The sequence below is a fragment of the Eschrichtius robustus genome, chromosome 13 (assembly GCF_028021215.1).
Source record: "Eschrichtius robustus isolate mEscRob2 chromosome 13, mEscRob2.pri, whole genome shotgun sequence".
Lineage (NCBI taxonomy): Eukaryota > Metazoa > Chordata > Mammalia > Artiodactyla > Eschrichtiidae > Eschrichtius > Eschrichtius robustus.
In genome coordinates this window covers 3994643-4022077 of record NC_090836.1, presented here as the reverse complement: position 1 = coordinate 4022077, position 27435 = coordinate 3994643, and the positions used below count along the sequence as shown (strand labels likewise).

General features: G+C 52.0%; 1 protein-coding gene and 1 pseudogene across 1 annotated transcript in view; both read right to left on the bottom strand.

Annotated features, from left to right (window-relative positions):
- Window positions 1-1367: 1367 nt before the first annotated feature.
- PRMT8 (protein arginine methyltransferase 8) overlaps window positions 1368-27435 on the bottom strand; it is an 83623-nt gene continuing 57555 nt past the window's right edge. The window contains exons 5-10 of the mRNA XM_068560158.1: window positions 23076-23218; window positions 22419-22506; window positions 15396-15511; window positions 10036-10186; window positions 2214-2335; window positions 1368-1451 (exon numbers count right to left, since the gene is read on the bottom strand). Of these exons, the coding sequence (XP_068416259.1) occupies window positions 1368-1451; window positions 2214-2335; window positions 10036-10186; window positions 15396-15511; window positions 22419-22506; window positions 23076-23218 (704 nt within the window). The remainder of the gene's footprint in view (window positions 1452-2213; window positions 2336-10035; window positions 10187-15395; window positions 15512-22418; window positions 22507-23075; window positions 23219-27435) is intronic.
- Window positions 24713-25342, bottom strand: LOC137775124 (forkhead box protein R1 pseudogene; annotated as a pseudogene).

Here is a 27435-nt window from a genome sequence, read left to right as displayed (position 1 = left end):
AACTGGAGATTTAGCAACCACTCTGGGGAAGGGAGCTTCCGTAGAACCTAGGATGTCACCTCCAGGACCCAAGTTCTTTCACTTGGGCTCTGTGGGTGCCCTATTCAAGACGTGGGGGGGCGTCCCATTGATGGGGAGGGTGCAGGCCAGGGCGGACACCCACCTAGGCAGCCAGTAATGGGGTGAGGGAGCAGGAACGAGACTGTCCACCACCACGCCCTGGACCGTCCCTCCACCGGCCTTGCCCTCAGACCCTGCCCTAGTCTCACAACTAGCAGCCCAGGACCGTGAGCTCAGCTACCATCTCCTGCTTCCTCTGGACCCTCCCAGCCTTTCCCGCCCCGACCTTGGCCTCTCTCCAGGCTACACGTCGCCTCCCATTCTGGAGCACTCGAGGTTCACTCATGTCCCCCCCCACCCCAGCTGCAGGACTCTCCTCCCACCCCTGAGGGTCACAAGGGAGAAGCCCTTGGACTGGTCCTAGCTTCAAGGCTCCCTTTACCAAGGAGCTACCTTCCTTTTGGGAGCAGCACGATTGGATCTTCTGTTCCACTGTGGCCTCTGACCTCCTCCCGCCCCCCTGCCCAGAGCGCCGAGAAAACAGCCGCCCCATCGCTTCGCTCTCATGTGCATTTATTGAGCGCCCACGGAGTGCATGGTCCTACGTCCAGGGTTCGGAGCCACAGTCTAGTCAAAAGGAGACCGGAGCTAGTACAGAGGACATTTCATAGCTGGGAAGGGGTGGGGAAGGGGGAGAACTAATCACAAAACAAATTCCTATTCGAAAGCAACAGAATCTCCTCTGAGAGTAATATATATTCTACGCACACACGCGCACGCACACACGCACACAGCCCTGGATGAACACAGACGTTGCCGCTTGGCTGTATCTGCAAGCACATACCAGCGTGCCGGGTAAAGGAACTAATAGGTATGCTGTCCGCGCACCGCCGCACGCACAGAGTCTGCCTTATGCTATCAAAGACGCCAGTCTCCAGGGTCTAGTGAAGCGATCTGTCCTAGATGCCTGCAGCATGCAAAACTTGAAGGTCCGAGAGTCACGGTTAAGGAGGACGATGGGGACACGCGTGGACTCCTCCATCGGGGCCCGGCTGCCGCGCTGGCCGTGGCTCTCTGTCGGGACGACAGAGCCTCTGAGAAGGGCCCCCAGAGCAGAGCCGAGGAGCTGGAGGCCCTCTGTCCAGTGGCAGGGCCCTCAGGAGGCCGGCTGAGTTCACCAATCTCAAGGGCAGAGTGTCAGACTCCGGTTTGGAGCGTGTAGTCCTGCAAACAGGGTCCCTTGTGGCGGCGCCTCAGATGGAGGTGAGTTTCCGTGCTCGCTCGCTCTCTGCAGCCTCCCACGTGTGCTAACGCATTTTGTAGTAATTAGATACAGATGTTTCGCACAGCTGTCCCTTAAAATCCAAGTCTACTGTGAAATCGAGGTCTCGCTGCAAGGAAGGAGGAGCCAGGGCATCAGCGCGGAAGGAGGCGGGGACCGCCCCCCTCCCCGCAGGCAGAGGGCCGGGCGCCTCTGCGCCGCTACGGTTTTCCAGCCCGGGACGCCACTCCCCACCACCAGTCCTCGGGAGCCTCTTCCGGTGCCTCGTTACCCTCACGGGAAGGCCTTTGATTTCTAACCTAAGTCCTTCCTGTTAGAATACACAGATGTTCCCTCTGGTTTCATCCCGGGAGAAGTGGGGCGGTTGAGTCTCCCACGGCGGAAGCCACAGAGCACCCTCGGCGCCTGCCCGGCACGTGCCCGCACCCCAGGGGGCTCAGAAAGACTCACACGGCCTCCAGCCCCCCAGGCCAGCCTGAGGAATGCGAACCTGGTCTTCCAAGCCACCACACACTGTTCTTTCCTGGCTCAGCTGGTCCTAAATGAGGCAAAGTCCGTGGCCACAGCCTCTGTTCTCAAAACACCTCCCACCAAGGGCGGGAAGCTGTCCTCACGGCTGGGAGGGTCCCCAGGGTGTCCTACAGAAAGGCTCCAGTTCCCCAGTCTTAAGGGGTCCAGGTGGGAGTCCTTGAAGGAGGCCATCCCATCCAAACCCGCCTTCTTACCGCTTCCCCTGTAACTTTTCTGGTTGTGCCCAAGGCAGCCAGGCACCCGGGCGAGTGAGTGGGTCCTGGCAGCTCCCTGGAAGCCGGCCTCCGGGGTCCCTCCTCCTCTCTGACCCCGGCCTCACAGAGGCTGCCTCAGCACTCACCACGTTTTTGGCATTTGGCTTCATGGATATGGTCCCGTAGATCTCCTCCCCCCTCCGGACAGTGAGGTAGTCTTCCAAGTAGAAGACAGTCTGCTTCCAGTGGGTGTAGGGGGCGTCAGGGGCTGAAGGATGACAAGGAGGAGGAGTTAGAGGAGACGTCTCCAGAGGGGCCGGGACCCCGCCCGGACGCTGCTGAACACCCCAGCTAGCACTCTCGCTGGGTCAGGCACCCAGCCCCTGCGCCTGCTCCAAGCCCGCAGGACGCCCCGCTCAGCCCAGGGACTCCTCCCGGGGTCAAGCCCCCCCCCCCCAACCTCGGGACTGCGGGTCTTCGCTGGGGACCAGAAGAGAAACAAGCTGATATTACAGAGTCATACAAGGGGCGGCATTAACACACGCATCTCACAGTGCCACTGTTTTTCATTACTTCAACAGAGTGAAGACTTTCAGACATTGTAGGGGAGAGATTTGGAGGGTGGTGCATCCTGTCTCCCCTTAAATGACACCGTTCATGCCAACTCCACGGCTAAGCCAGTTTCGCCAATTCCAGATACCCCAATCCTACAAATAGCTTTCCCTGCCTGCCTCTCTGTCCTAAAACCAATCCTAGTTCCCTTGGCCCAGGCCTGCCCTGGGGTTTCAGCCGTGCCTTCCTACCTGGATGAATAGAAATTGGGGATGATTCTCATTCCACGGACCCACATCTCATGCATGATCCAAAGCCACACTGAGGCTTGCACCTCCCCTCCCCTGTATTTGCCATGAAATGCCATCCATCCCTCTGGGCACACTACAAATTCTACAACTAGATGAGGGGTCCTGTCTTATGGACCCCCTTCCTCAGCAGCAGCCGTCCTTGGGACACTCTTCCCTCCCTCATCACCAGCCTCTCCCTTCCTCATTCTTCAAGGTCACATCCTTGGGCAAGCCTTGCCTGACCCAGCTGGATTAAGGGCACCCTGGGCTTATGTTACCACGGCGGCTGTCATGCCCCTGCATAACCGTCTCTGTCTCTTTTTACGTGTTTGTGTCCTCCACAAGACTGCAATCTCCGTGAGGGCCGGGGTCTGCTTACTGCTCTATCCTCAGAGCCCGTCACCACCCTTGCTAGGTCTGTGAGTACCGAATAAACGAACGAAGGTAAAAAGCCCCAGAGGGGGCGTGTTGTGACGCTTCAAGTTACCCAGAGGTGTTCGGTGGCATTGCGGCTTTGGAGCCTAAGGGTTGGAGAAGAACCCGTCTTACAGTCAGTTCCTCTTGCCCTTCAGGCTCTTACTGCCCTCCACCAGGATGCAGGACTCCTTAACACTGATTCCCTCTTTGCTTAGGACCAGAGCTAAAGGTGGGAAGACTTGGGGAGGATGTAATAAGTGCCTTTCAAATACTTCAAAGGCTGTCACATGGAAAGACTTATATGTGGCCTTAGAGACGGCTCTGGAACAAAGGCTAGGCCCTGAGAATCACTAGAAGGCAGAGTTTGAATCACAGGAAGGATTGGGGCTGTCCCACGACCGTATGCACACCTGCGGTCCAGCCCAGAGGAGTTCACACAAAACCTGACTGGGGATTTATCCTATACCCAGTCAGACCAAGATCGTTCAAACCCCAAGATCTATTTTAATGGTGATGAAGAGTCTGTCTGTCTGTGTCCTTTGCAATGAACTAGCTTGATCAAATGTCAGTGGTTTGGATACTCGAGTAGCCTTCGATGTGTGCCTTTAGGAAATCGATGCAAACTCAAGGTCTAGTGGAGGGGAGGATCTGGAAGGGCTTGAAGGAGGGTCATGAACATAGAGCCTGTGCCGCCCGGATCCTGGATCCCCAAACACACCCGGCCTTCCCGGCCTCCAAGGCATACTGCGGTCCACAGGCGAACTCCACCTGCTCCCAGCACCTTCCCTTCCAACGACATCTAAACGAATCGTCAAAAGATCGTCTCCGGGGTGCGTGGAGAATGGCAGCGCGTGACTGACAGCACTCTCACCCCCGCTGCCACCCACGCCAACCCAGACAGGTGTCTCTCCTGTTCTTAAAGACCTTCAGGCAAGGAGATTCCAGCAGCTTCCTTCTGCCTCCTAATCAGATGCCTGTGAGACTCCCAGAGACTTCACTGGCGCAGCTCTGCCAGCCAGCGAGCCCAGAAGTCCACCTCTGATGTTGGTTCCCCAAAAGACACCAGCCTTGGGTTGAAGGAGAGTGATATTTCCCCTTGACATCAACATCAAAAGGTTAAGAACTTCCCCAAACATCTCATTTCCATGATGGGGCCACGGACTCACTGCTAAAGCAGTTTTCTCAATGCAGGTTCTCCATCAAGGTGTCCAGGAGAAGTTGATGACAATTCAGATGTTCTGACTCTAGTCTAGAGACTTGAATTCAGTAATTCTGGGGTGTGAGATGGGGGCAGGCTTGCCGAGACGTAAAAGTCTCCCCCCAGGTGTTGCAGATACACAGCCAGTTGCTGTGCAGACTCAATCATTTACATCTAATACATCTCTTGGGTGGGTTGTCAGTGGAAGAGACACTTAATTAGGCAACAGTAGGCCCAGTGTCCAGTCTCCACTTTGCCATGCATTTGCACTGTGACCCTGGGGCTCATTTTCCTTATCTGCAGAAAGTTTATCTCCCAAGGGACTGTGAGGATAGGTGATGGGAAGGGGAAAGGACACACTGAGCGTGACCAGCCTCCTGCTGTGCCCAGGACCGTTTTACTCTCCCTTTCACTCTCAAAGTGTCCTCATTTGAAAGATGAATTATATGGTCCCCTTATCTGTAACATAGCAGGCCCAGGTTAGGGTATTGCTAAGCCATTGCATTAGGTGGTTATTTAATCATTGTGGAAAGTGGTATATCATTTCATTTATCCATCAACTATGGCTCGGGCCTGTAAAGCGGTGCTGCCTCATTGTCGTGGTCTGGAACGTTCTAGGGATTCTCCAGAAAGTTGCTGTGCACAAGGGTGAGCGTTCAGTATCACTGTGGACCACGACATCCAGAGTTCTGGTCAGTGGACAAGACTTTCCCTCCCGCTCTGCCCCAACTACAACCTTCAAGATAGTGTAAGTGGCTTTCAGGCTTCCTTGTTATGACCGTACTGTCATTCACACACTCATTCAGGCATTCATTCATTCACTCATTCATACATTTACTCACGCATGCATTCACTCATTCAGGCATTCATTCATTCACTCATTCATACATTCACTCATGCATGCATTCATTCAGTCATTCATTCATTCAGCAGACATCCACTCAGGATGCCTGCCATGTGCCTGATGTGGTCCTAAATGTGGGGGAAAGCAGCCAATACAGCCCTGCCCCCTGAGATCCTGCAGCCTAAGTGAGAAGACACTCAGGTAGCTGGCCATAAAGTCCGGTGGGAGTTGTGACCGAGGATGGGGGTGGGGTGCACAGGGGTCTGTGGAACAAGTGGCTGGGGCCTCTCACAGGAAGCGTTTTCCTGGTGCTTCTGGAGAGCGAGTGGAATCCTGCTTCCTCTTTCTCTTCCCAGTGGCTAAGTGGCTGGTAGTTCTTTCTCGAATTTAATACTTTTTCTAGCTGTAAATTTGTAATTCTGTTCCCCAGGGGGTTCACAGGCTTTTTGGAGAATTAAAGACTATGCATGAAGAAGCTTCTCTGACCTGAGAAAATGGCTCAGTGTCACAGGGTGGCAAAGCTGGGAAGGGGCTGCCAGGCAGTCGAGGTCCAACCATGTCATTTCACTCATAATGAGCCCCAGGCCCGGAAAGGAGCTCACTTAAGACCACCTCCACGGCCTGATCGCCCTGCCTTGCGGCTTCCTGGAAAAACTAGGACTTAGCGCAGGCCTGCTTCTACTCTGGGTACTGCCCTTCCAGCCGCTACACGGTAGCCCCAGGGGGCCCAGTTCCCATTTCCTACCCCGCCCTCCGAGGCTGTGTCCAAGGGGCGGGGCAGCTGTGCTGGCACCGCCTGGAACCCTGGGTGCTTGTGTCCCTTTGCAGCGGCTTCTGCCCGGAGCCGCAGCAGGCAGACACCAGCGCCATTCACGGGGACTGTTTTCAAGCTGCACAATCCGTGACGTGCTTTCGCGTGGGTCTCTCGGAGCAGCTGCAAACCTTGGGGGCCGATGGGGAGGGGCCGCTTACAGCCGGCTGCACTTCGCCTGAAGTTCAAAGCCAGCTGAGACCAAACGATACCTTGTTTAGGCCTACACATACGCGTGATAAAACTTTTTTAAAATAGCAGGGGATAAGGAACTGAACATTCAGGACAATGTTCATTTAGAGGCGATGTGGCGGGAGGGGATAAGATGGGACCATCCAGGTAGCCGCAAAGCTATTGGTAGTATTTAAGTCCTTGAGTTAGATGGTGAGCTCACAGGGATTTATTATGTGACTCTGAATTACTTTACTTGCATTTATTAATTATAAGCATAATCATATTATATTTATTCATAATGTATTTCTGGTTAATATTTACATTCTAATTAACAATAGTTTATCTCTTGATATTAACTAATGTATTTACATTCTAATTATAATTAGAATTATTACCTTCTAGTTAATAATGCATTCTAGTTACTATTACATTCTAATTAATAACACTTTATTTACAATCTATTACTGAGTTAGGTGGCAAGTTCACAGGTGTCCCTTGTATTAATTAAAAAATAAGCCAAAAGTGAACTGTGCATGATCCCACGATGGTAGTATGTCATGAACCACGAATTAGGATTAATCTAATTCTGCGCATCTGAGGTCCTTAAAAACAAAGAAGAAATATTCTTTCCTTGCTGGTCAGAGTGCAGAGGGTCTGAGTAGAGCCCACTGCCAAAGCCATGCCAGCTGGTAAAGATGGCCAAGATGGTAAAGACGTCTGCTACTTGCTGGACCAAAACCACACTGTCATCCACCGGAAACAGATCATCTCAGGGAAAGAAAAACGCAGGCTGGAGCTACGGGGCTGGAGCCCAGGCTTTAGAGACACAGAACTCTTTCCAGAGTACCCTTGCCGCCTGACTTTCCCATCACCTGCAGCCGGGCGGGCCCTGGGGGAGGCATCAACCAGGGATGGAGGAAGCAGAGCCAGCCACCGTGGCTCCATCCCTGGCCTCCAGTCACAGGCACCGTCCTGAAGCGGGCTGTTCCTCAGCCCTCACTGCCCCAATCCTCACCATCGCAAAGCTGAGTCTCACCCATCCTTCAAGGTCCAGGTAAAATATCGCTTCCCCCTGCTGGCTGTTCCTGCGCACCCACCGAGAAGATAAGCTCGTCTGCTGCTCCCGTAGGGAGGGTAGCAGCTGACAGCGACCCGGATCGGGGCCCTCTGGTCTTCCCCAGGATGAGGAGGCACCAGCGCTGGCCTGGCTGATGGAGACCAGAAGACCCTGGTCTCGATGGTCAGGAGACACCAACTCTGGAAAAAGCCCTTCTGTGAGGGATTAGGTGAAGTCTCTTGTCCGTTCTTTCCCACAAGAAAATTCCAGGCTCAGGTGCCTTCACTAAGGAATTCCAGCAAGCATTTAAAAAAGAAATATCACTGATCCTTCAAAAACTCTTCCAGCAGATAAAGGAGGAGGAAACACTCCCCAACTTATTCTATGAGATCAGAATTACTCTGCTGGCAAAGTCAGAGAGAGAGCGATCACAAGAAAACAAATCTACAGACCCAGTATCATTCATCTGTATAGATGTAAAATACATCAAACAAGGTATCAGAAAACTGGGCAACACAGACGAAGGATTAAACAACATGATCAAATGGGATCACTGTCACCACGTGAAAGAGGACCATTGGCACCATGGCTTCAGGAAGTGAATCATCATATCTTCAAATTCTGGTAGAACTCACCTATCCCCGCCACGTGCACGCTCACTCAGCCCCGGCGACAAGCTCCCAATTCCCAGGAAGACCTCCCATGAGTGGTCAGGATGAACACATGCCCAGGGCAGGAATCCTAGCTTCATAAACGCATTGAACAGAGACTTGTTTAGAAATCTCTGAGCCACACCCCGCTGGGAGGAGCTAGGAAGGCAGAGATTGATGAGATGTGAGCCCAGCGGTGGGGAGACCCAGGTCTGCAGAAAACGATGGAAATGTTCAGTGAATAATGGCACAGCCTACATTGGAATCCCGGGTAGTTGTTTAAAAAAAGAGATTGGATATATCTCCGTGTGGCTATGGCGGCATCTCCAAGACACATGGTTAAATAAAGACAGGGAGCAGAGGGCAGTGTGTATGGTGCGAGCCGACCTGTGTTTCCAAGAAAAGTGTAGCTGGATGTCGTACCCCTGTCATGGAAGATGCCACCAGCGGAGGCAGCTGGGTCTACGGTTCACAGAAATCTACATACTATTTTTGCAACTTCTTGTGAGTCTATAATTATTTCAAATAAAAAAATGAAAAAAAAGTGTATATAGGTATGTAGTTGCTTGTGCACCACTGAAATTTTTTGGAAGGCTACGAAATAAATCGTTAACAAATATGCCTCTCAGGCATGGGATTGGGATGGATGGGGGAGAGGTCTTTTTCCTTAACTCTTTATGCCCCTTTTTATACCCTTTTGTTATCTTTTTGTTAGACTGCACCCGTATCACTTTAGGCGTGGCCATGACAGACATAAGCACAGGATGTTAGGGAGCCCGGAGAAGGAGGCCTAACCTTGACCCTAGAGGGAAGGAGAGGATCATAATACCTGAGCTGAGAGGTGCAGCCTGAGCCGGAGGTGGCCAGGTGAGGAGAGGGATGGGGGAGTTGCCATAGGCTGAATCGTCTCCCCCCAGAATTCATGTGCTGGAGCCCTGACCCCCAGGACCTCAGAATATGAACGTATTTGGAGAGAATGTCTTTAGTTAAAACGAGGCCCTTAGTGTGGGCCCTCATCCAATCTGGCTGGTGCCCTCGTAGAGCAAGGAGATTAGGACACTCACAGAGACACCAGGGATGAGGACAGAGGAAGGGCCATGTGAAGACACGGCGAGAAGGCGGCCGTTGGCAAGCCAAGGAGAGAGGCCTCAGGAGAAAACTCCAGAGGCCTCCAGAACCATGAGGAATACTTGGTTACAGTGGCCCCAGCAGACAAATACAGGAGGGAAGGAGACAAATCTGACAGAAGACCCTCCTGCCCCCTGGATGGACGAGGGGTTGGGGCACGCAGAGGCCACGGCCGAGGGGCTGAAGACGCCTGGGTGCAGAGAGCTGCAAGGCCAGCGCGTGCTGGGCTGCGTGAGCAGCAGCGAAGGGGTGGGGTGCTGAGAGATGAGGCTGGGGAAGTGGGGTGGGGCCGGGCAGGGCACCAACCCCCTGCCATTTACCAGGCTGAGCAATCTGGGCTTATCTGCTACAGGCAATGAGGCACCTCTGAAGGAGCTTGGAGCACGTCAGGGACTTAATGAAGATGGGCAGAAGCTGGGAAGACAGGAAGGAGACGTAGAGACAGGTTGCAGCCTAGGGAAGCAGACGCTGAACCTGTCATGAGGCGTGGCAGCGGACAGAGAGAGATCTTGTTCCCCTCCGTATCCTCCACCCACACAGAAGGTGCTCGGGAAACACTAAGTGAACAAACGTGCATTTGAAAGGTGGCCTCCACGCCTGCCTCTCCCCACCCGACACTTGCTCTCAGCTCTGCCCACTCCAGCCACAAGTGTTTTACCTTCTCCTCGGGCAGCCAAAGCCCTGGGGACGTGCGACTCCTCCACGGCTGGAGAGGCTTAGGAGGTGCCGAGTGAGGGCCCCTGGCTGATGCCCCCGGCCCTTGCCCCACGTCCAGGCCGGGGAGGTCACGTCCCACAGAGCCTTGGCACGAGGCCAGGAGGGTCTGGAAGGCCAGTGGAAGGCTCACCTGTGGAAAACCCCATTTTTTTGTGGCACTTGGTAAATTCGATATTGAAATAGGTGACCAGGGCGTGGACGTAGTCATTGCGCTGTATCTGCAGGCAGAAGGCGGATGTGAAGGACAGTTCCTCCGTCTTCACCGTGTAGATGTCCACCTCCTGCAGCCCAGAGAAGAGAGAACGCGGACCCTTAGTGCCTCCACCGGGTCTGGGCCGTCCTCAGCTTCACTCCCCAGGGAGACTATGGATGGCAGACTCCCCAGGGTGTCATGGCCCTCAGGGGGACTTCCCAGGCCCACCCACCCCCCCTCCCCATGACCTCCTCCATCCTTTCTAGGGTGGGGTCTGCTAAGGCAATGCCGCAAACAGATTTGAGTCAGAGCCTTAGGACAGCAGAATTAGGAAGGTAAATCTGCCGGGGATGAGTGCTGATGCGGGGGAGGGGAGAGGAGAGGAGGGTGAATGAGAGCAGCCGTAAACCCAACCCAGATACCCTCAGAGCCGTCCACCTCGGCATCACTGGTGCATCTAGCTGTTCTCACGGTGTGGTCCCTGGAGGACGGTATCAGCATCGCCGGGGGGGGGGGGGGGGGCAAGTTCCAAGGGGTGGGGAGGGGAGGGGAGGGCATCCCAGACCCACTGAATCAAAGCAGCAGCGTGTGCTCTGTCGAGCCCTCCCAGATTCCGGCAGACCTGACTACTCCTTCCCCAGCAACGCGAGGTACAGAGTATTATCTCAGGGGTGAGGACCGAGCCCGCACAGTCACGGACTGAGCCTGGGGAAGTCGACTGACCATTTATCACAAGCCCGGACAGTGAAAAAAAAATGAAAGGGGGAAATAAGAGGTGAGAATTTTTCAGTTCTAGCTAGGAATGGACAACACAAGGAACTAATAATTCTAACAGTTTCAGCCGGGAAGTGGCTGAAAATCAATCTTGCGTGGGAGCAGGAGTAATGAACAATGGTTTGCAACGTGCTGTTCTTTCCGCGTGAAGGATGCTGACCTGTCGTTGGCCGGCTCCAGCGAGACCGAGCAAACCTTCCAAGGCCCGGGAGGCATCCAGACCGCCTTCAGTGAGCTCTAAGGAAGAACCTCCCACTGCCGGGCTGTATGGCAGAGACCTCTGTCCTGAAAGCTCTGTACGGGCCAGACAGACACCTGTGTGCCTGGAACGGTTCCCAGGGGCGCCCCTGAGACCCGGATGATGCAAGATGTTGGGAATGACCAGGAGAGAGGGGTCTCCGGGTGGGGAAACAAGAGCAGCGAAGAGACAGAGACTTTTATCTCTACACGTTTCTAGGATGAATAAAGGAAAACCTGACGCAAAGCATCCTGGGGACTTCAAAGCCAAGTCCTGTCTCCACAGGAGGGCAGTGGACAGAGGCGCAGGTGAGGTCAAGGCAGCCAGCCAGCCCAGAGCCTTGTCACGGTGCGGGCTGGCAGCTGTGACATCCTCATGTCGGTTGGGAAGAAGGTGGGACTGCAGGTGCAGGGGACTGTGGGAGCCCTCGAAGTCGGTGACATCACTTCAGATGCAAGCCCAAGGACGGGGAACAGGACTAAAGGTCCCTGTGAGCCCGGGTCAGGCGTGCAGAATTCGATGGGGTTAGAAAGCCAGTCTCCTTTTGCCCCGAGAATGCAAGAGCCCTGGGGAGCGTGCCCAGGTAGTGGCCGCCGTGGGCTCCTGCACTCCGCCTGGGAGGACGCACTCACCGCCTTCCAGGCGGCCAAGCCTTCCCCATGTCTCCAGTCAGTAGGTCCTGCTTCAGAACTAGCGAGCAGGGCCCACACCAGCCTCTGTAACTTCCACCCACGGAACAAGCCAACGCCCGTTCCTGCTCACGTGGGTCCCCTAAACCTTTTCTTCTCCAGCATAAACTGCCTCTCCTGAGTCATGACTTCTGACGCCTTCACCCTCCTGGTTTGGGACCCACTTCTAGCAGCCTCTGACCTCGAAGCGCACCCTGCCGGCTCCCGCTGGCCAAGCCCCTCCCCACAACATCCCTCGCATAATCCTTTTCTCTGGGACCCGAGTGCAGCGGGGAGGGTCCTTCATTACATGTCACCCTGTTAGTTTGGGCCATTGCCCCCGTTGGGGAAATCTTTTTAGCCCCAGTACCTGTCAGCTTATGACGTTTGCCATCCCTCTCGGCCACGTGTCTGCAGGTCCCTCCAGCCCAAAAACTCTTAGAGCAGCTGTGCTTAACTGTGATTTTGTTAAGGGCTTCGGCAGGGTCCACTGGGCTGGGCTCACGCTGTCTACACTCACTGACGTTTCCTCTCCTTCTCCACTGGGGCCAGCCCGCCAGGCTCCAGGCTCCTTCCAAGGTCCCTGTCCCTTTCTCTCAGGCGCCCTCTGCCACGGGCCTCGCCAGGTCTTTCCACCCTGCTTCTGGCTCATCTCAGGGGTCTCACCACCTCTGCCCCTGTCCCCACCATTAGACTGGAGCCCTTTAGACGCGGGGTCTGGACATTATGGTCTGTGCGCCCTCAGCGAGCGATGTAACCCCTGACACTCATCACTCTTCTCCTAAGACTGTCTCCCTGCCTGAGGACTCTCCTTCCCATCCCCTCCCCAGGCCTCTCCTTCAGACCAACCAACTAATCTCTCTGAGATGCATTCACACTATGCCACTCCCTGCATCTAGAGCCTTCCATGAATTTCTATGGTTTACCTAAAAATATCCAAGCCTCTTGGCCTGGACTCAGAGAGAGACTGGGAAGTAGACCCCGTGACTCATCTGGACCTGGTTCCTTTCTCCTCTGTCCTCTGCTCACTTCTTCACCACTCTCAGCGTGCACAGAGCAATGGTGCACCTGCACACGCGCGCGCGCACACACACACAGAAACACCCCCTCTATCAGGGACTCCGCCTCTATAGGGTCTCAGATACCGATGTCAGCCCCCAATGCCCTGACAGCGTTCTCTAGGTCCTACGGACATTTGCATCTTAATAGGGGCCTCTGAAGGAACAAAAACCGTCCAGGCTGGAAGTATGATCTGCGTTAGAATGGGCCCGAGGGAGGAGACTGCTGGTCTCTGGGGTGGGGACAGGCAGCCTGTGTGGGTGAGTCAGCGGTGGCTGGGCCTCAGAGACACAGAGGCCTCTGGTCAGGGCCCTCCCTCCTCTCAGGCCCAAAGTGTCCAGAGGCAGACGCATTATCCTGGCCCCCAGAGGCCTGATCCCTTTGCCAGAAGGATTTCCTCTTTCAGCAGCCGCCGCAGCCTCTTTGAGACCCCAGCGAGACCCCTGGCTCGGCCTCAGGCCGCCCCACCAGGCGCAGGGCTCCACAGGCATCAGTGACTCAGAGGCGCCCCGGCCGATGCTGTCCCCATCGCTACATCATGTTACAAATGGATGTCTCAGAGCAGAAGTCTGGTCAAAACAGAGTCTTAATTATAATAAAGTGTCACAAGCCGCAACGTTAATAGCGATGAAAATAGCAATTAAGTGTGTGAAGAAGGGCAAGTGTTTTCCCCGGGAAGATGGTGCTGAGCACATTAGCGAGAGCTGACGGACGGCTCTCCTGGTGGCAGAAGCAAACACAGCCGTCCTTGCCCTTCTCAGAACTCAGGAAGAAAGGTGACAGGCATGAAGGGCCCAGAGCTCCAGCCCCCCCCCCATACCCACAGTCCCAGGCTGCACTCAGGTGTAACCAAGGAGAGACCCTTGCCTGTTCCTGGCTGGAGCGGGGAGAGGAAGGAGGAGGGGACAGAGCAGGCCAGTCTGGGACCAGCCATGGACGTGCACAAGTGCCGTGGCCACACCTGCAGGGCAGGGGCAGAGAGCGACCCAGGGCCCGAGCACATTGAAGGAATCTTATCCCCACGCCACCATGGGCAGACGCCTATCGGTTCCATACAGCTGCCATGCGTCATTTTGGCAGTCAGTTGCACCAGGAGATTTCTACTCATACTACAATATTGGCAGCAATGTTTTGCACTATGGGTGAGTTATCTGGGGTGTACTTTACTGGATCTTGTTTGGGAAGCCAGAGAGAGAGGCTTCGGGGACAGAGGGGCTGGTGGGAAGAAATAAAAGGACGTTTGCTCCTCATCAACCCTGCCTGGACTCAGAAAGGGCCGAGTTAAGAAGCAGCAAAACCCTTCGGTGCGAGGCCAAGGCTTAGACTTGGAGCCAGAATCCTCGGGCAGGATGTTCCAAAAGGGAGGCGGCGTCTATCTGATGGGACCTGTACGAGGTACATCTAGTTCTATCTGTCCTCTGAGGTCCCTTTTAAATGCCATGGTGACAAGGCTTGCGTTTCTTCTCAGGAAGACTGTGACCAGGGACGAGGGACCGTTCTCACCTGGACAAGGCAGCCAGTTGCATCAGTCCTGCAGAAACCTCCCCTCACCCCTGGGCTCTTCCCCGTCGCGTCCCCCCAGCGTTCCCGAAAAAGCAGTGATGTGCACAGGACCAGGGCAGGCAGGTGTGCCTCAGCAAGATGAGGGCTGGGAGGGCTGACGACAGCTGACACAGTGAACCCAGACTCTTCGATTAAAACATTAACTTGAAGCCTATGAGACTGATGTCTTTCTAGACTTTAAAAAAAGCAGTGAAATGTCAAGAGTGTTCCATCGTTGGACAGGATAGATTAGCATACGCAAATGCAGATAAATTAGCACATGTAAATGCAGATACTTAGAAAAAGGGTTGGAAAGATCAGCTCCTCCTGTGGACAGCGGTTGCCTCTAGGAGGAGTGTGGGGCTGGAAGGGAGGGGAGGTGTCGGGGGGCTTTGATCTGTACCCTGGCAAGTTCGGCACGTCTGGATAGTTAGCGATAAGAATGCACTGGGTGAGGACGGGTCTGCCGAGGATGCCGGCAAGCTGTTCTCCGTCTGCGCTGAAGAAAGCCTCGGAGGACAAGCCGTGAGGGCCCGTACCAGCAAGGGCACTCAGGAGGAGGGGAGCCTCGCGCGGCCGGGTCACAGGTGTGCTTAGAGGGGCGGGCGTGAGGCTGCTTACACAGCGGGTTGAGGTGTGGGACTTCGTGCCTGAGAGGCCGGCCCCCTCGGAATGGAGGGGCTTCCCCCGACCTGAGCCTCCAGGATGTCCTCCCTCTCATGCTCCTCCAAGCCCACCCGACACCCCTGCCCCCCTCACAGCACCAAGGGACATGCACCGACCACCCCCCACCTGTGCCACGTGGAGTCCAGCGGCTCTCTCGCCCCAGCTCTGCTCAGTGACAGTGCCGGCTCTGACGGGTCACCATGGGCTGCCAGAGGCTCTGGCCAAGGTGACCTTGCCTCACAGCTTGGGGCCCTGCAGCAGCTGGCGTGGCCTTTACTCTAGGCCCAAGGATCCAGGTGGCACAGCAAGGTCCCCGCACACCCAGGCCCGAGCAAGACGCGTCTGCAGACCTTTATTAAACAGGCATTGGTCACCACTTGCTTTGGGTCCACGATGTCCACCAGGGGCTCCTTCATGGCAACGTCCCGGATGCACGTCATGTCAAAGCCATAGACATTCTCCCACCCTGTGGGAACAGAGCGAGGAGTGAGGGCTGGCAGCGGGACCCCCAGAAGTCTCCCGACCCTCCTGAGTCCTAGAGGGTGGGGGGCAGCTTGTGTTCCCCTGCCTGAGGACAGGAGAGTTGCTTGCCTGGTGGAGACCTTTGCAATGTGCCAGACGCTCATTCACACCATCTCGTTTGTATAGGTCCCGCTTTAGGGTTAGGAAAAGTAAAGCTCAGAGAGGCTGAGAAACTTCTCCAAGGTCACACAGCCAGATTCCCACAGGGTCAGGACTAGAACCCAAATTCCTGATTCTCCTGTACCTGCTCTCCTGCCCCCTCTCTGAGCCTCAGAGTCTCCTACGAACTCTCTCCTCTGCCGTCCACATTTCTACCCCGGAGCCTTTGTTCCATTCGTTCTCCACACCTACAAGGCCCATCTCTTTCCCTCCTCCCATCCCCGCCAGCTGAACCTCTCAAGCGGCAGAAAGAAACGTGGGCTTTCAGTGAAACAGGCTGCAGTTTGAATGCCAGCACCACCACTGACTGGCCAGGCCCTTGTGCAAATTTCCTAACCTCTCTGAACCTCCATTTTTTCAACTGAAAAAATGAGGGGCAGGGGCAGGGGTGGTCCAGGAGAGGCCTCGACTTTCTCACACGCCATGATGTTCTCACTAAGGATCCATCTCATAAGACATATCCCCCCGTTGGGGCACAAAGCACCCCCACAGTGCTCCTCGGCCCCTTGGGGCTGTTCATAAGATGCTTTAAGCAGGGGACGTATTCAGGATGCAGGGTTGGAGAGTAAATGAATGCAGGTCTGGTGGTCCAAGATCACCCTTAAATGATGGTAATCATTGATTGATCACCTAGCCCTGGCCAGACCCTTCACTGAATCTCCCCAGCAACCCCGTGAGGATACCTCCATACGACAGATGAGAAAACAGGGGCTTGCAGAAGCTGGCATCCGGCTCACAGGCAGTATCTGGCCCAATATCCCGCAGTAGGGAAACCGTGGAGCTGGGGCTCAAACCCGGCTTGGGTCTTAATCCTTCATTCAGCTGCACTGACTCAGTCGTGAGAGCAACCAGGAAAGCCATTTGCTCTCCCCACAGCTCAGAGCGTGCCTGAGCGGAGTCTTTAGTTACTGGCCAGCTGAAATCTCACTTGTCCGTTTATTCAGAGGGGTTTAGAAATACACTGCAGTAGAGACGCTTTTCTCTAAAATCTTACAGGATTAAATTTTTTTAAATGTTCACCAAACGAATGGTACCCTAGGGAACACATGAGCCTGCATGTATTTAGGAGAGGGGGGTGGGAGGAGGGAGGTGTGAATGATCAGGGAAAGCTGTGCTCCTTTTACTCAGATTCTTTTCAAGGGCACACAAAGACCTTCCTCGGGGAGAAGAGGCCGAGAAAATAACCATCTCCCAGAGGGTGAGCACTTGTGAAATTCTGGCTTGACGATAAGATGCCAGTCAGATCCCATTATATACACGAGGCTGGTGCCAAAGTCCCAGCTGAACCTACCTATGTTTGGGGAAGTGTGTCAACAGCACATGCTTCGGAGAAGACCTCCTTCTAGAATCTGGAAATAGCTGTCCATGCTCACCCAGATAGAACATGCACACCAAAACACACCGCCTTTGTTTAAAACCCCTTCTCAAGAGACCTGCAGCCACGTACCTGCTCTTTCCCTCTCCTGGCCCTGCTTTAAGTTAAGGTTCAGTGAAAAAGTTAGGCAGATATCTAAGAGTCTATGTGGGTAATGGTTAAAGTCCTGGGCTTTGGGCTTCAAATCTGGGCTCTGCTGTTTATTTGCTGTGCAACTCTAGGCAAGAATTTAACCTCCCAAAGAGTTGGTTTCTTCTTTAAAATGGAGATGACGATCATGATAGTTACTCTATAGAGTTGTCAAGAGGAATAAATGTGATAATTTATGTAAAGTACATAAGACAGTGCCTGGCCCATAGAAAGCCCTTGATACACAATTGTTGCTGTCGTTATGTGGTTTGCGCTCTGGCTTTGCCACCATCCAAGCTGTGTGACCGTGGCAGATCAGTCCCCTTATCTCTGGCTTGTTTTGTAAAGTGAGGAGTTTGGTTCAGTGGTTCTGTGTTCCAGAATCATCTGGGACACTCTTTAAAATACAGATTCCTGGACCACAACCAGACCTGCTGAATCAGAACCTCCAGATTTGCGCCCCAGTGAGCTGGAATTTTCACGTCTACCTAGGCAATTCCAGCCAGTTAGAAATCCTCGGGCTAAATGATTTTCGAAGTCCCTTCCAGTCCAATTTTCAAATGGACTTAAAAGTCTCAAATGGCCATTGTGACACCTTCCCCAACGACTCTCAACCATGGGCCCTCTCCTCCTGTATCCTCAGCACCTACAGCAGAGCATCTGGCACAGTAGAGGTCCACGGATAACGCTTTTTTAATTGGAATGTATTCCCAAACTTTTAAGCCTGCCCTGCTTCACAATGCCTCGTGTTTTAGTTATCTTCTCAGGGGTTAATTCGTGTCTTATCTCCCCAGCCAGACTGCCCCACTTCCAGTTATTCAATGACCGATCAGCCAGGACATCATTAGATTTTTTTCTCTCCTTTCTGCTGACCATTCATTTCCCACTAGCTTCTTTACCATACGCGAGGCAGGGATGGGAGAGGATAGACATCAAGCACATTAATCTTTTGTTGTAATTCTGTCTTGTCTATTGAATGAGTGAATGGGAGGTGAGGGTCATCAGCCACCAGGAAATATTGTAATTAATTTTCTGGGGATTAAAAAAAATAACATCAGAAGGACCTGTGAAATTTAGTTTATGTATTAAAACAAACTTGAAAAGGACCATGCTATGGTGCAATGAATGTAACTAAAGCAGCAACAAAGCCCAGACCTACCATAACTACAGACCAGATAGACTAAAATTCCCACTTTAATGGCCTGGAAGAGGAAAAGGCATGCTCTTCTCTGGGCATAAATTATGTATCTGTCTCTACTGTCCAGCATTACTCACAAGGTCCAGCATTAATAAAAATTACAAGACACATGGAAAAGAAAGAAAAATATGACCTATCACCAAAAGAAAATATAGTCAATAGAAACAGACTCAGAGATCAGGTGTTGGGATTATCTAACAGAGACGTTCAAGTACCTGTAATAAATATTTTAAAGAATCTAATGGAGGGACTTCCCTGGTGGCGCAGTGGTTAAGAATCAGCCTGCCAGTGCAGGGGACACGGGTTTGATCCCAGGTCCGGGAAGATCCCACATGCCACGGAGCGACTAAGCCCATGCACCACAACTACTGAGCCTGTGCTCTAGAGCCCGCGAGCCACAACTACTGAGCCCATGCACTGCAACTACTGAGTCCGAGTGCTGCAACTACTGAAGCCCACGCACCTAGAGCCTGTGCTCCACAACAAGAGAAGCCACCTCAATGAGAAGCCCACGCACCGCAACGAAGAGTAGCCCCCGCTCGCCGCAACTAGAGAAAGCCCGCGCACAGCAACGAAGACCCAATGCAGCCAAAAAATAAATAATAAATTTTTTTAAAAAAAGAATGTAACCTGTAGAGAGAGACTGCCTGTTTTTTTTTTTTTAAAAAAAGAATCTAATGGAAAAAACATGCATGAACAGATGAAGAATTTCATCCGTGAGATGGGAACAATAAAAAAGAGCCAATGGAAATGCTGGAAGTGAAAATCACAGTATCAGAGACGAAGAATTCTTCCAATGGGCTTATGAGCGGAATGGATATATCAGAGGACATAATAAACCTGAAAACAAAGACAGGAATATGAAAGACCAGAAAACAAATTTCACTCTTCATTGGAGAGACCTGTAGCTACACAATCCCTCCCTTCCCTGGCCCAAGTAATTTGAGCTTCCCTGCTAGGGCAAATGGGACTGCCTCAGAGAAAATCAGAGCAGGTGCCACCAGGTGCCACTTACAGCTTCTCCTCTAGACAGAAAGGAAGGTGGGTATAATAGTTTAATACATTTTAGGCTCTTAGATCAAAGTCAGCTCCTGGCGTAAAATCGGCTAGAAATAGAACTCTGGATGTCGGGGTGGTGGTGGAAGGGAAACCCATGGAGAGCATCTGAGCCCTCCAAGAGGTTCTGCCCTTCAACCCTTCAGCTACGGGCACCACCGAATCTACACGAGGGGTTCCTTGTCATCTTCTCGTCGGTGGGGAAGCTGGTGCCCATCCTCTGACCCTCAGCAGGTTCTAGATTCATGTACTGGGCAAAAAAATCAAATAGAATATCTACCAAATTTCCTTCCAATTCTGAGATTCTAGAAATCCCCAGAGTAAAAAAAAAATTTAATGATTGCTCCTCTCTCAGGGTTAAACCGTCCACCTTGCACATCTGTCTGCTGGTTTACTTCTATTCCTTCATTTACTTTCTCATTCATTCACTCAACAAAATATGTGCTGTGAGCCTCGTACATGACAATCATGTCTCTCTTTCTGTGTGTTCTCTAGTAGTCGGTGAGCAAATTGAGGGCAGGTTCTGTATTTCACTCATGCTTGTGTTCCCGCATTGCACGTGGTTGAGAAAGGAGGGGAGGGGAGGAGAAGCGGGGAGGGAAGGGGAGAAACTGTTTTCTTAATTTCCTTTCTGCAAGGGACTGGGCGTGTCTCCCTCTCCTGCCCCACTTGAAGATTTTCCTTTTTTAGCTGGTTCTTGAGCCAACTGGAATTTGCTTACAATTGTTCCCTTGGCAATCATTAACCTTTATGCTTTCACTCTTGATTAAGAGCTCAGAGCAAACAAAATCCCTGTTTATTTAAAACAGATTTCTAAATGGGCTTGCTTCCTTCACTAAAAACAGAAACAGGGCATTAAAAAAGAAAACATTTAAATAGAAAACTTGAGAATATGTTAAATAAAATTTAAAGGTGTGTTTGATTTTTCGTTTTGGGGGGAGTGGTGTTGACAGACTACAGAGATTCCACAAGAAAAAATGGGGCTGACCTTTAATTTTCTTTTCTTCTTCAGAAGGTATGAACATTGTAATGGGCAGGACAAGACTCCACCCCATGGTCTCCAGTCCTGGGCTGGTACCTGAGTAGCGGCCAGTGCCCCAGCGCCTGTCGGGACTGGTCCAGTCCTCACTGCAAGATGCGTGAGCCCAAGGTCCATGATCCAGGCAAGGAGGAGGGTGAGGTATGTTTGCTTTTAAACCATGAGGAAGATCCTTAAAGAGCTGTGCCGAGGGTCGGAGCTCAATCAGTATTTAGTGCACGTGAGAACAAAGAATGGGCCTGAATGTTCTCCCCCAAACACGATTTATACAGTTACGGCAAGAACTCCAAAAACAGCATTACCACGCAGCTCCAGGGCAAAATATGTCCTATTTATATATGCATTTGATCAACATTCACTGTTGAGCTCTTTCTGAAACTTATCAGGAGGGCACATCTGTCCTAGATTCTGAGCCACTGGAGGCCAACAAGCTTGGCAGTGAGGCTCGGGGGCCAGAGCCATGAGCAGGAAGGGGTTTAGTGATACACTCGGAGACCAGGCTGGTGCATGCAGCACCAAGAACTCTCACGTCCCTTAATATATATCACCTCACTTAATCCTCATGTCAAGTCTACAGGATTGGGGATTTCATCTCGACCGAGTCTCGGAGATGTTAGGTAATTTGCTCACGGTCACCCGTAGGATGTGAAGCCAGGGCTGGCCAACTTCACAGCAGGATCATCTAACCTCAGCCCCCCTACCTCTCATTGTTTATCGAATGTTGGAAATGATGCCAGAAGGGCTGTAGGCATAGGGCACAGAGCCTCAGACGATCGTCCCATTTCTGTCTTCTCCTGAACCCATCTCTGAACTTCATGCTCTGAGTTTATATTTCCAGAAGGGTGTGAACACACACACAGATGCACTCATGCTGTGGCACAGCCCAGCTGTGGTATCGCCAGCAGCACAAACAATGATTAGATGGCACAAGACTTTGTTGAACTCTGGAGGCCTAGCCTCTGGGGGCAGGAGGCCCATCTGTTCCGTCTGGGAACCCCTCCACTGTAGGTAGTCTTGCCAAGGGGGTTTAGCACTCACTGCAGGGGCCGAAACCCAGATCTGCAGAGCCCATTAGACCGTTTGGAATTTCTGCTCGTGCTTTGGTTGCATCGCACACGTGCCCGCTTGTGTGTGGGGGGTCTTTGCCCCTTGGTCGTTTTAGTTCTGGCTGAGGACACACAGCTGTCTCTAAACCTTATGAAAACATAATCCGTTTAATCTCGCGGAGAACCAGGTTTGGGTCACGGGGAATGGTTACCCTTGAAATAGAACACAACAACCCTTTGGGGACCAGATAAAACGTTGGAGGGTCTGGGGGGCTTTTTTCTAAGAGAACACGTTTTCAGCTGATAAGACATAAGGAACACAGGTGCGGATAAGTCCCCTGCCTGCCCCCGACACCTACATGCCCAGCCCCCATCTCTCCCCATATTTTACTTAACGTGAAGCAGAATCAATATTATGCTGAAAAGTCTGAAGGGTACAAAAGCCGGGTTCAAAAACGACTGGCCTGGCTGGAGACCCCGCAGTCCCTGCCCCTGCGTGGACGCTGGGGATAAATGACCCTTAACAGCTTCCAGACCCCCGGAAAGCTCTGCAAAACCTCGGCTTCTGCTGCTTGGTTCATTTTCCACTCGCACTGTGTTCATTCTCTCCCCGCTTTATCTCCCACCAGCCGCGCTGCTTATTTCCTCTCTGTAGAACCCCACTCTTGGGACCAAGGGAAAACATCCAGAGAGAAGACTCCAGAAAGCGTCACAGGTAAACTCCAGAGGCACAGCAGGTGTGTCCGCGAGAGCAGCCGCACGTCCTCGGCCCTCTGAAGCGCTTTCCACCCCAAACGCGCAAAAATAAGTAAATAAAAAAGCTCAACAGCCAATCAGAAGGTGACTTACAGTGGATTTTGAAGTCCTTGTATTGTCTGTCCTCAATTGCTACCACGTACAATGCTGCCCGGTCTGGAAACATAAGCCCTCCAGGTTTCTGTTGATGAATTGTGGAGAAATGGGTCTCGTAATCTATTCACCTGACAAAGACATCACATTTTTGAACTGCACATAGAGTCACCAGACAGGCACCCCCTTGCCAGGATTTCTCACTCAGCAGACTGTCTGTCACCTTGGCCGGGACTAGGGTTGGGCAGGGAAGCTCACTTTTGACTTTGGTACATGGGAAAACACAAGGGGCCGAGGTGGGGTCAATGGGACACATGGGGAGGGGCAAAGGTATGTCCAGTGAGGGACGGTGGAAGATGTCTTAACTTTTGAGCCTGGAGAAGCCAAGGTCAAAAGCACGCTGGGCTCTCTGGCAGCCATGCAAGTCTCTAGCACTTGTTGACCGGCACAGACTTTGGACAGCAAAGAATGGGTGTCAATTATACCAAAAGAGGCCAAGGTTAGACCTAAGAAAGCTCATTCTGGCCCCAGAAGCAAATCTAGCTTAAAGAGAGGGGCCTGGAAGCGGTGGCTGTGTTCTTCCTAGGCTGCAGGCGGTAGGGCAGAGCAGCACGGCAGCCGGCAGAGCAGCGAAGGGGTGGCATGCGGCAGGCTCACCAGCCACTTGTCCCTGGCGAAGATGACGGTGTTGAGCATCGATTCATAGAACAGGCAGTAGCCCATCCACTCGCTGATGATGATGTCCACCTTCTCCAAGGGCAGCTCCACCTCCTCCACCTTCCCCTTGAATATGGTGATGACTGGAAAATAAGAACCCCATGGCCACACTTTTCGGGCACCCTGACCGGGACCCACGAACACCCCACATCAGCACCCGATCCATCTACAGGTGTCAGCGCTGTTCTGACTCTCCTTCTAGGAGGTGGCATATCTCCCCCTTCACCAAGCTAGTTTACCCTAAGAGGATTGACAACTCTTTGCATGTTCCCCCTAAAACGTATTGCGCAGTTGCTATGTGCCCGGCACTGTGCTAAGCCCAAGACAGGCACCTGTCCTGTCATCGTCCAACGAGTCTTTGAAATAAACACTCCATTCTTATTCTCCTCTTTAAGGAAACTGAGGCTTAGAGGGGTTAAATGATGACCCTGCAAACAGAGCCCGGGTCCGATAAGCAGCGACTCTCACACTCATCTGCGTCCCCACCCCATGTCAGGCTACCGCGACGATTCAAACCCACAGCAGGAAGAGAGGCTGCCTCTCCTACCCTTGTGTCTGTTCACAGCCCGGGCTCAGCCCCACGGGGTGCCCATCTAGAGCTGGAGAGGAAGGAAGTTTGGTGTTTTGACAAGAGCATGGGCTTCGCACTCAGAAAACCTGGGTTTAAGTGCTGGATCTTCTCATTACTAGCTGTATGACTTTCCGCAAGTTACTTGACCCAACCGAACTCCAGTTCCCCAGAGAACAACCAGGGGAAGTGATATCTACATAGTGGGAGGTTGTACTGATGTAATGAAATGTCACAGGTGAAGTGCAGGCTTGCAGTTGGGGCTCTAGAGAAGGCAAGCATTATTTGGCACCGTCTCCTTGGTGACCGGCCCATGGAGAGGTAAAGGGGGTAAGATCAGGACAAAGGCCCTTCTCTAAACGGCCTCTGCTCCTGAGTCCCTTCCAAGACCCATCCCTCTATGGCAGGAGAAACTTCTCAGTTGAGTTTTTGATCATTTGACATAGACATACACAGAGTTTTGGAATCTCGTTTTGCATTCACTGCTGTAAAGATCAGAGCAGAAGCTATCTTAGATGCCACGGGCTGTGCAATTGATACAGGGTGATGTATTGGTTGGCTGGTCCCATCAGAACCTTTCCTCTGCAAGGAAACTCTGTCTGCACCATCCTCTGAAAAAACCACCCAATGCCTGAGCTTTTCTGGGAAAACTAAACAATGGCCTGTAGTCAGGAGTAAAAAACAAAGGAAAACAAAACACCACCTCTGTCCTGAATCTGAGTTTCCTGAACATTAATGTGGATGACAGACTCCTAGATGGCAAAGGGCACTCAGGTCACTGGCTTTACTCCCCGCCCTCACAGTGGATGGTGCTGGGGTGCCCATCAGCAGTGTCTAATGATGATTTGCTCTCCAGGGTGTGGTGTTTAATCAAAGCTTAATCAGATAAGGCCCCTCTGGAAGGAGTAGAAGTCAGACACTTTGGACACAAAGTGGGGTTCTTCTTTTTTTTTTTTTTTTTTCTGCAGATAACTTTAATAAGGCATGGGCTGACGGTTGGTTTGTGGAACTAAAGGTCGAAGAGGGAGGGCATCACATCTGGCTGGCTCATGCACTGTTGGATATTTTCCAGCCCAGTGAAGGCCAAGGTGCTGGCCTCCTCTGCAAAGAGGCGGTGCGCCTCGTGGGTCAACTGCCAGAGGCAGGATCGGGGCCATGTGCTGGTCCCACCCTGCATGCCGACCGGCACTTTCTCAAAGCTGTCTCGGAAGCAGAGATCGTGACGCCCGGTATTCTTCCAGCCTTCAGGAGCCATCCAGAAAAAGGGGAAATGTTGTCGAGTGAAACTGTAGATCTGTTACACGTTGAGGCCACAGGGGGAACCGTTTCTTACTGCCAGTGCAATTAGGTGGAAGTAATTGAGAGGGGGCCGGGACCAGAGCCTCCCCTCCTGGCTGTTGGCTTGCCGAAGCCTCCGACTCTGGAGCGGGGCCCTTTTGTGAGGGGACGGGAGAGCCACCGCGGAGCTGTCATCCTGTTCCTCAGCCTCCTCCTCCTCTGTGAGCCCCCAGTTGCTGGGGGAAGAGGCAAACCGCTTCCGAGGGGGATACTGGTCTCCAGAAAGTGATGGCGACTCCACCACTGTGGCCTCTGGGCATTTGTCAGAGTCTTCTTCTTTTGGGGGTGGCTGAGGGCACATTGGCCCTGATCACCCCCCGGCTTGCGTGGTCCTCCTGCTTCCTGCGCACAAGCCCTGCCCCTGGGAAGGAAGAGTAGGAAGGGCTAGTCTTCACCAAAAGGCTCAGAAGGGGAGGGGGCTGTCAAAGCTCTGCTCCTCGGGGGCTGGAGACCCAAGGGCAGGAACTCAAGCTAGAGCAGGACCCAGGATGCAGAAGGATCATCCACAAGGGGACAAGGCACGGGATTTTTGAAAATGCAAATAGAGTACCTAACTTAGTTCTTACTCCGAAAAAGAACTGGCAGATATATGCCGGATCCACCTGCCTAATCATTTGCATGTAAAGCCTGGTTTGTCTTATTTTTGTAAACATTTGAAAGTGTTTTCTTTCTCTTTGCACATCTCTTGAAGGCTCTTCCGTAATGTCTGCACGTGACTGTGGGGCTATGGGTCGGTCCCTCCTCCTGCATTAATCACGACTTCCCTGAGGCCCAGGAAGATGTTTTCTCCTGCCTCTGGTGCCCCATGGCCTCCACTCTGGGTGCCTAGGACAAGGCTCGCCCGTGATTCCATAGACAGGACTCCATAGACCGTGGGAAGCAGAGGTGGACAAGAACTTCTAACCCAGCCCAACAGACAGGAATGTACAGAATATTCCTCGGGTGCCCCCCAGCGAGGGTGCATGCTCTTCCTGCTCTCTGCACTAGCCCTGCTACCTACCCATTAGCTGCTTACCCTGATCAACATGGATACAACAGATGGCAGGTAGATGATAGGTAGATAGATAGATATAGATGATAGATAGATAGATGTAGATGATAGATAGATAGATAGATATAGATGATAGATAGATAGATGTAGATGATAGATAGATAGATATAGATGATAGATAGATAGATGTAGATGATAGACAGGTAGATAGATATAGATGATAGATAGATGTAGATGATGGATAGATAGATATAGATGATAGATAGATAGATGTAGATGATGGATAGATAGATGATAGATAGATAGATGTAGATGATGGATAGATAGATATAGATGATAGATAGATAGATGTAGATGATAGATAGATATAGATGATAGATAGATGTTGATGATAGATAGATATAGATGATAGATAGATGTAGATGATAGGTAGATAGATATAGATGATAGATAGATGTAGATGATGGATAGATAGAAATAGATGATAGATAGATAGATGTAGATGATGGATAGATAGATATAGATGATAGATAGATAGATGTAGATGATAGATAGGTAGATAGATATAGATGATAGATCGATGTAGATGATGGATAGATAGATATAGATGATAGATAGATAGATGTAGATGATAGATAGTATAGATGATAGATAGATAGATAGATAGTAGATAGATCATAGGTGCAGTGGATCACAGAACAGCAAAAATCACAGTTTCTGCCTATCAAAGGCAGAAGGAATCAATTAACTCCCTACAATGCTGAACAGCCTAGACCTCTGTCCATTTATCACCCTTCTGCATCCAAATATTTCTGGGAGCAGGCATGACCCCCCCCCCCAACTTGGCTTGTTGAGTAGATGGGCCCTTTGTGAAAGGAAAAATGCACACCTCCCTTCAGTCCAGCTGTGGCCTGGATTCCAGACCCCTTTCATCGCCTTGTCCAGGTGCTTTTGTGCAGTGCCCAACCTTCACAACCTTACGCTTGGGTCCTGGAGGCAGATAACTTATATTCTCGTTCCATCTGACAAGTAACCTCCATCAAATAGTTCCTCCCCTCTTTTCCTCAATTTCCTTATCGGGGTAAAAAGGGAGAGAGATTGAACCTAGAAATCCCTAAGATACTTTGCAGCTCCAACATGTTTTGAGTCTTCAAATATGTATTGAGCATGTGTAAGGCATTCTGCGAAGTTTGCCAGTGGAGACGGCTGACATCAATGAAGAAGCAGTGCCTTCATGTCCAGTCTTGACTCTAAATTGCAGCAGTTCCTCAATCCTGATTTTTGAAAAAGAGGCTACATTGTCTCTATGGACCCAAATACAATCGCCCCCCTGAATCATCAGGGATATTCTTCCTGTTTTCCATAGTCGCCACTAGCAACCACTGGAACTCCCCGATGTAAGT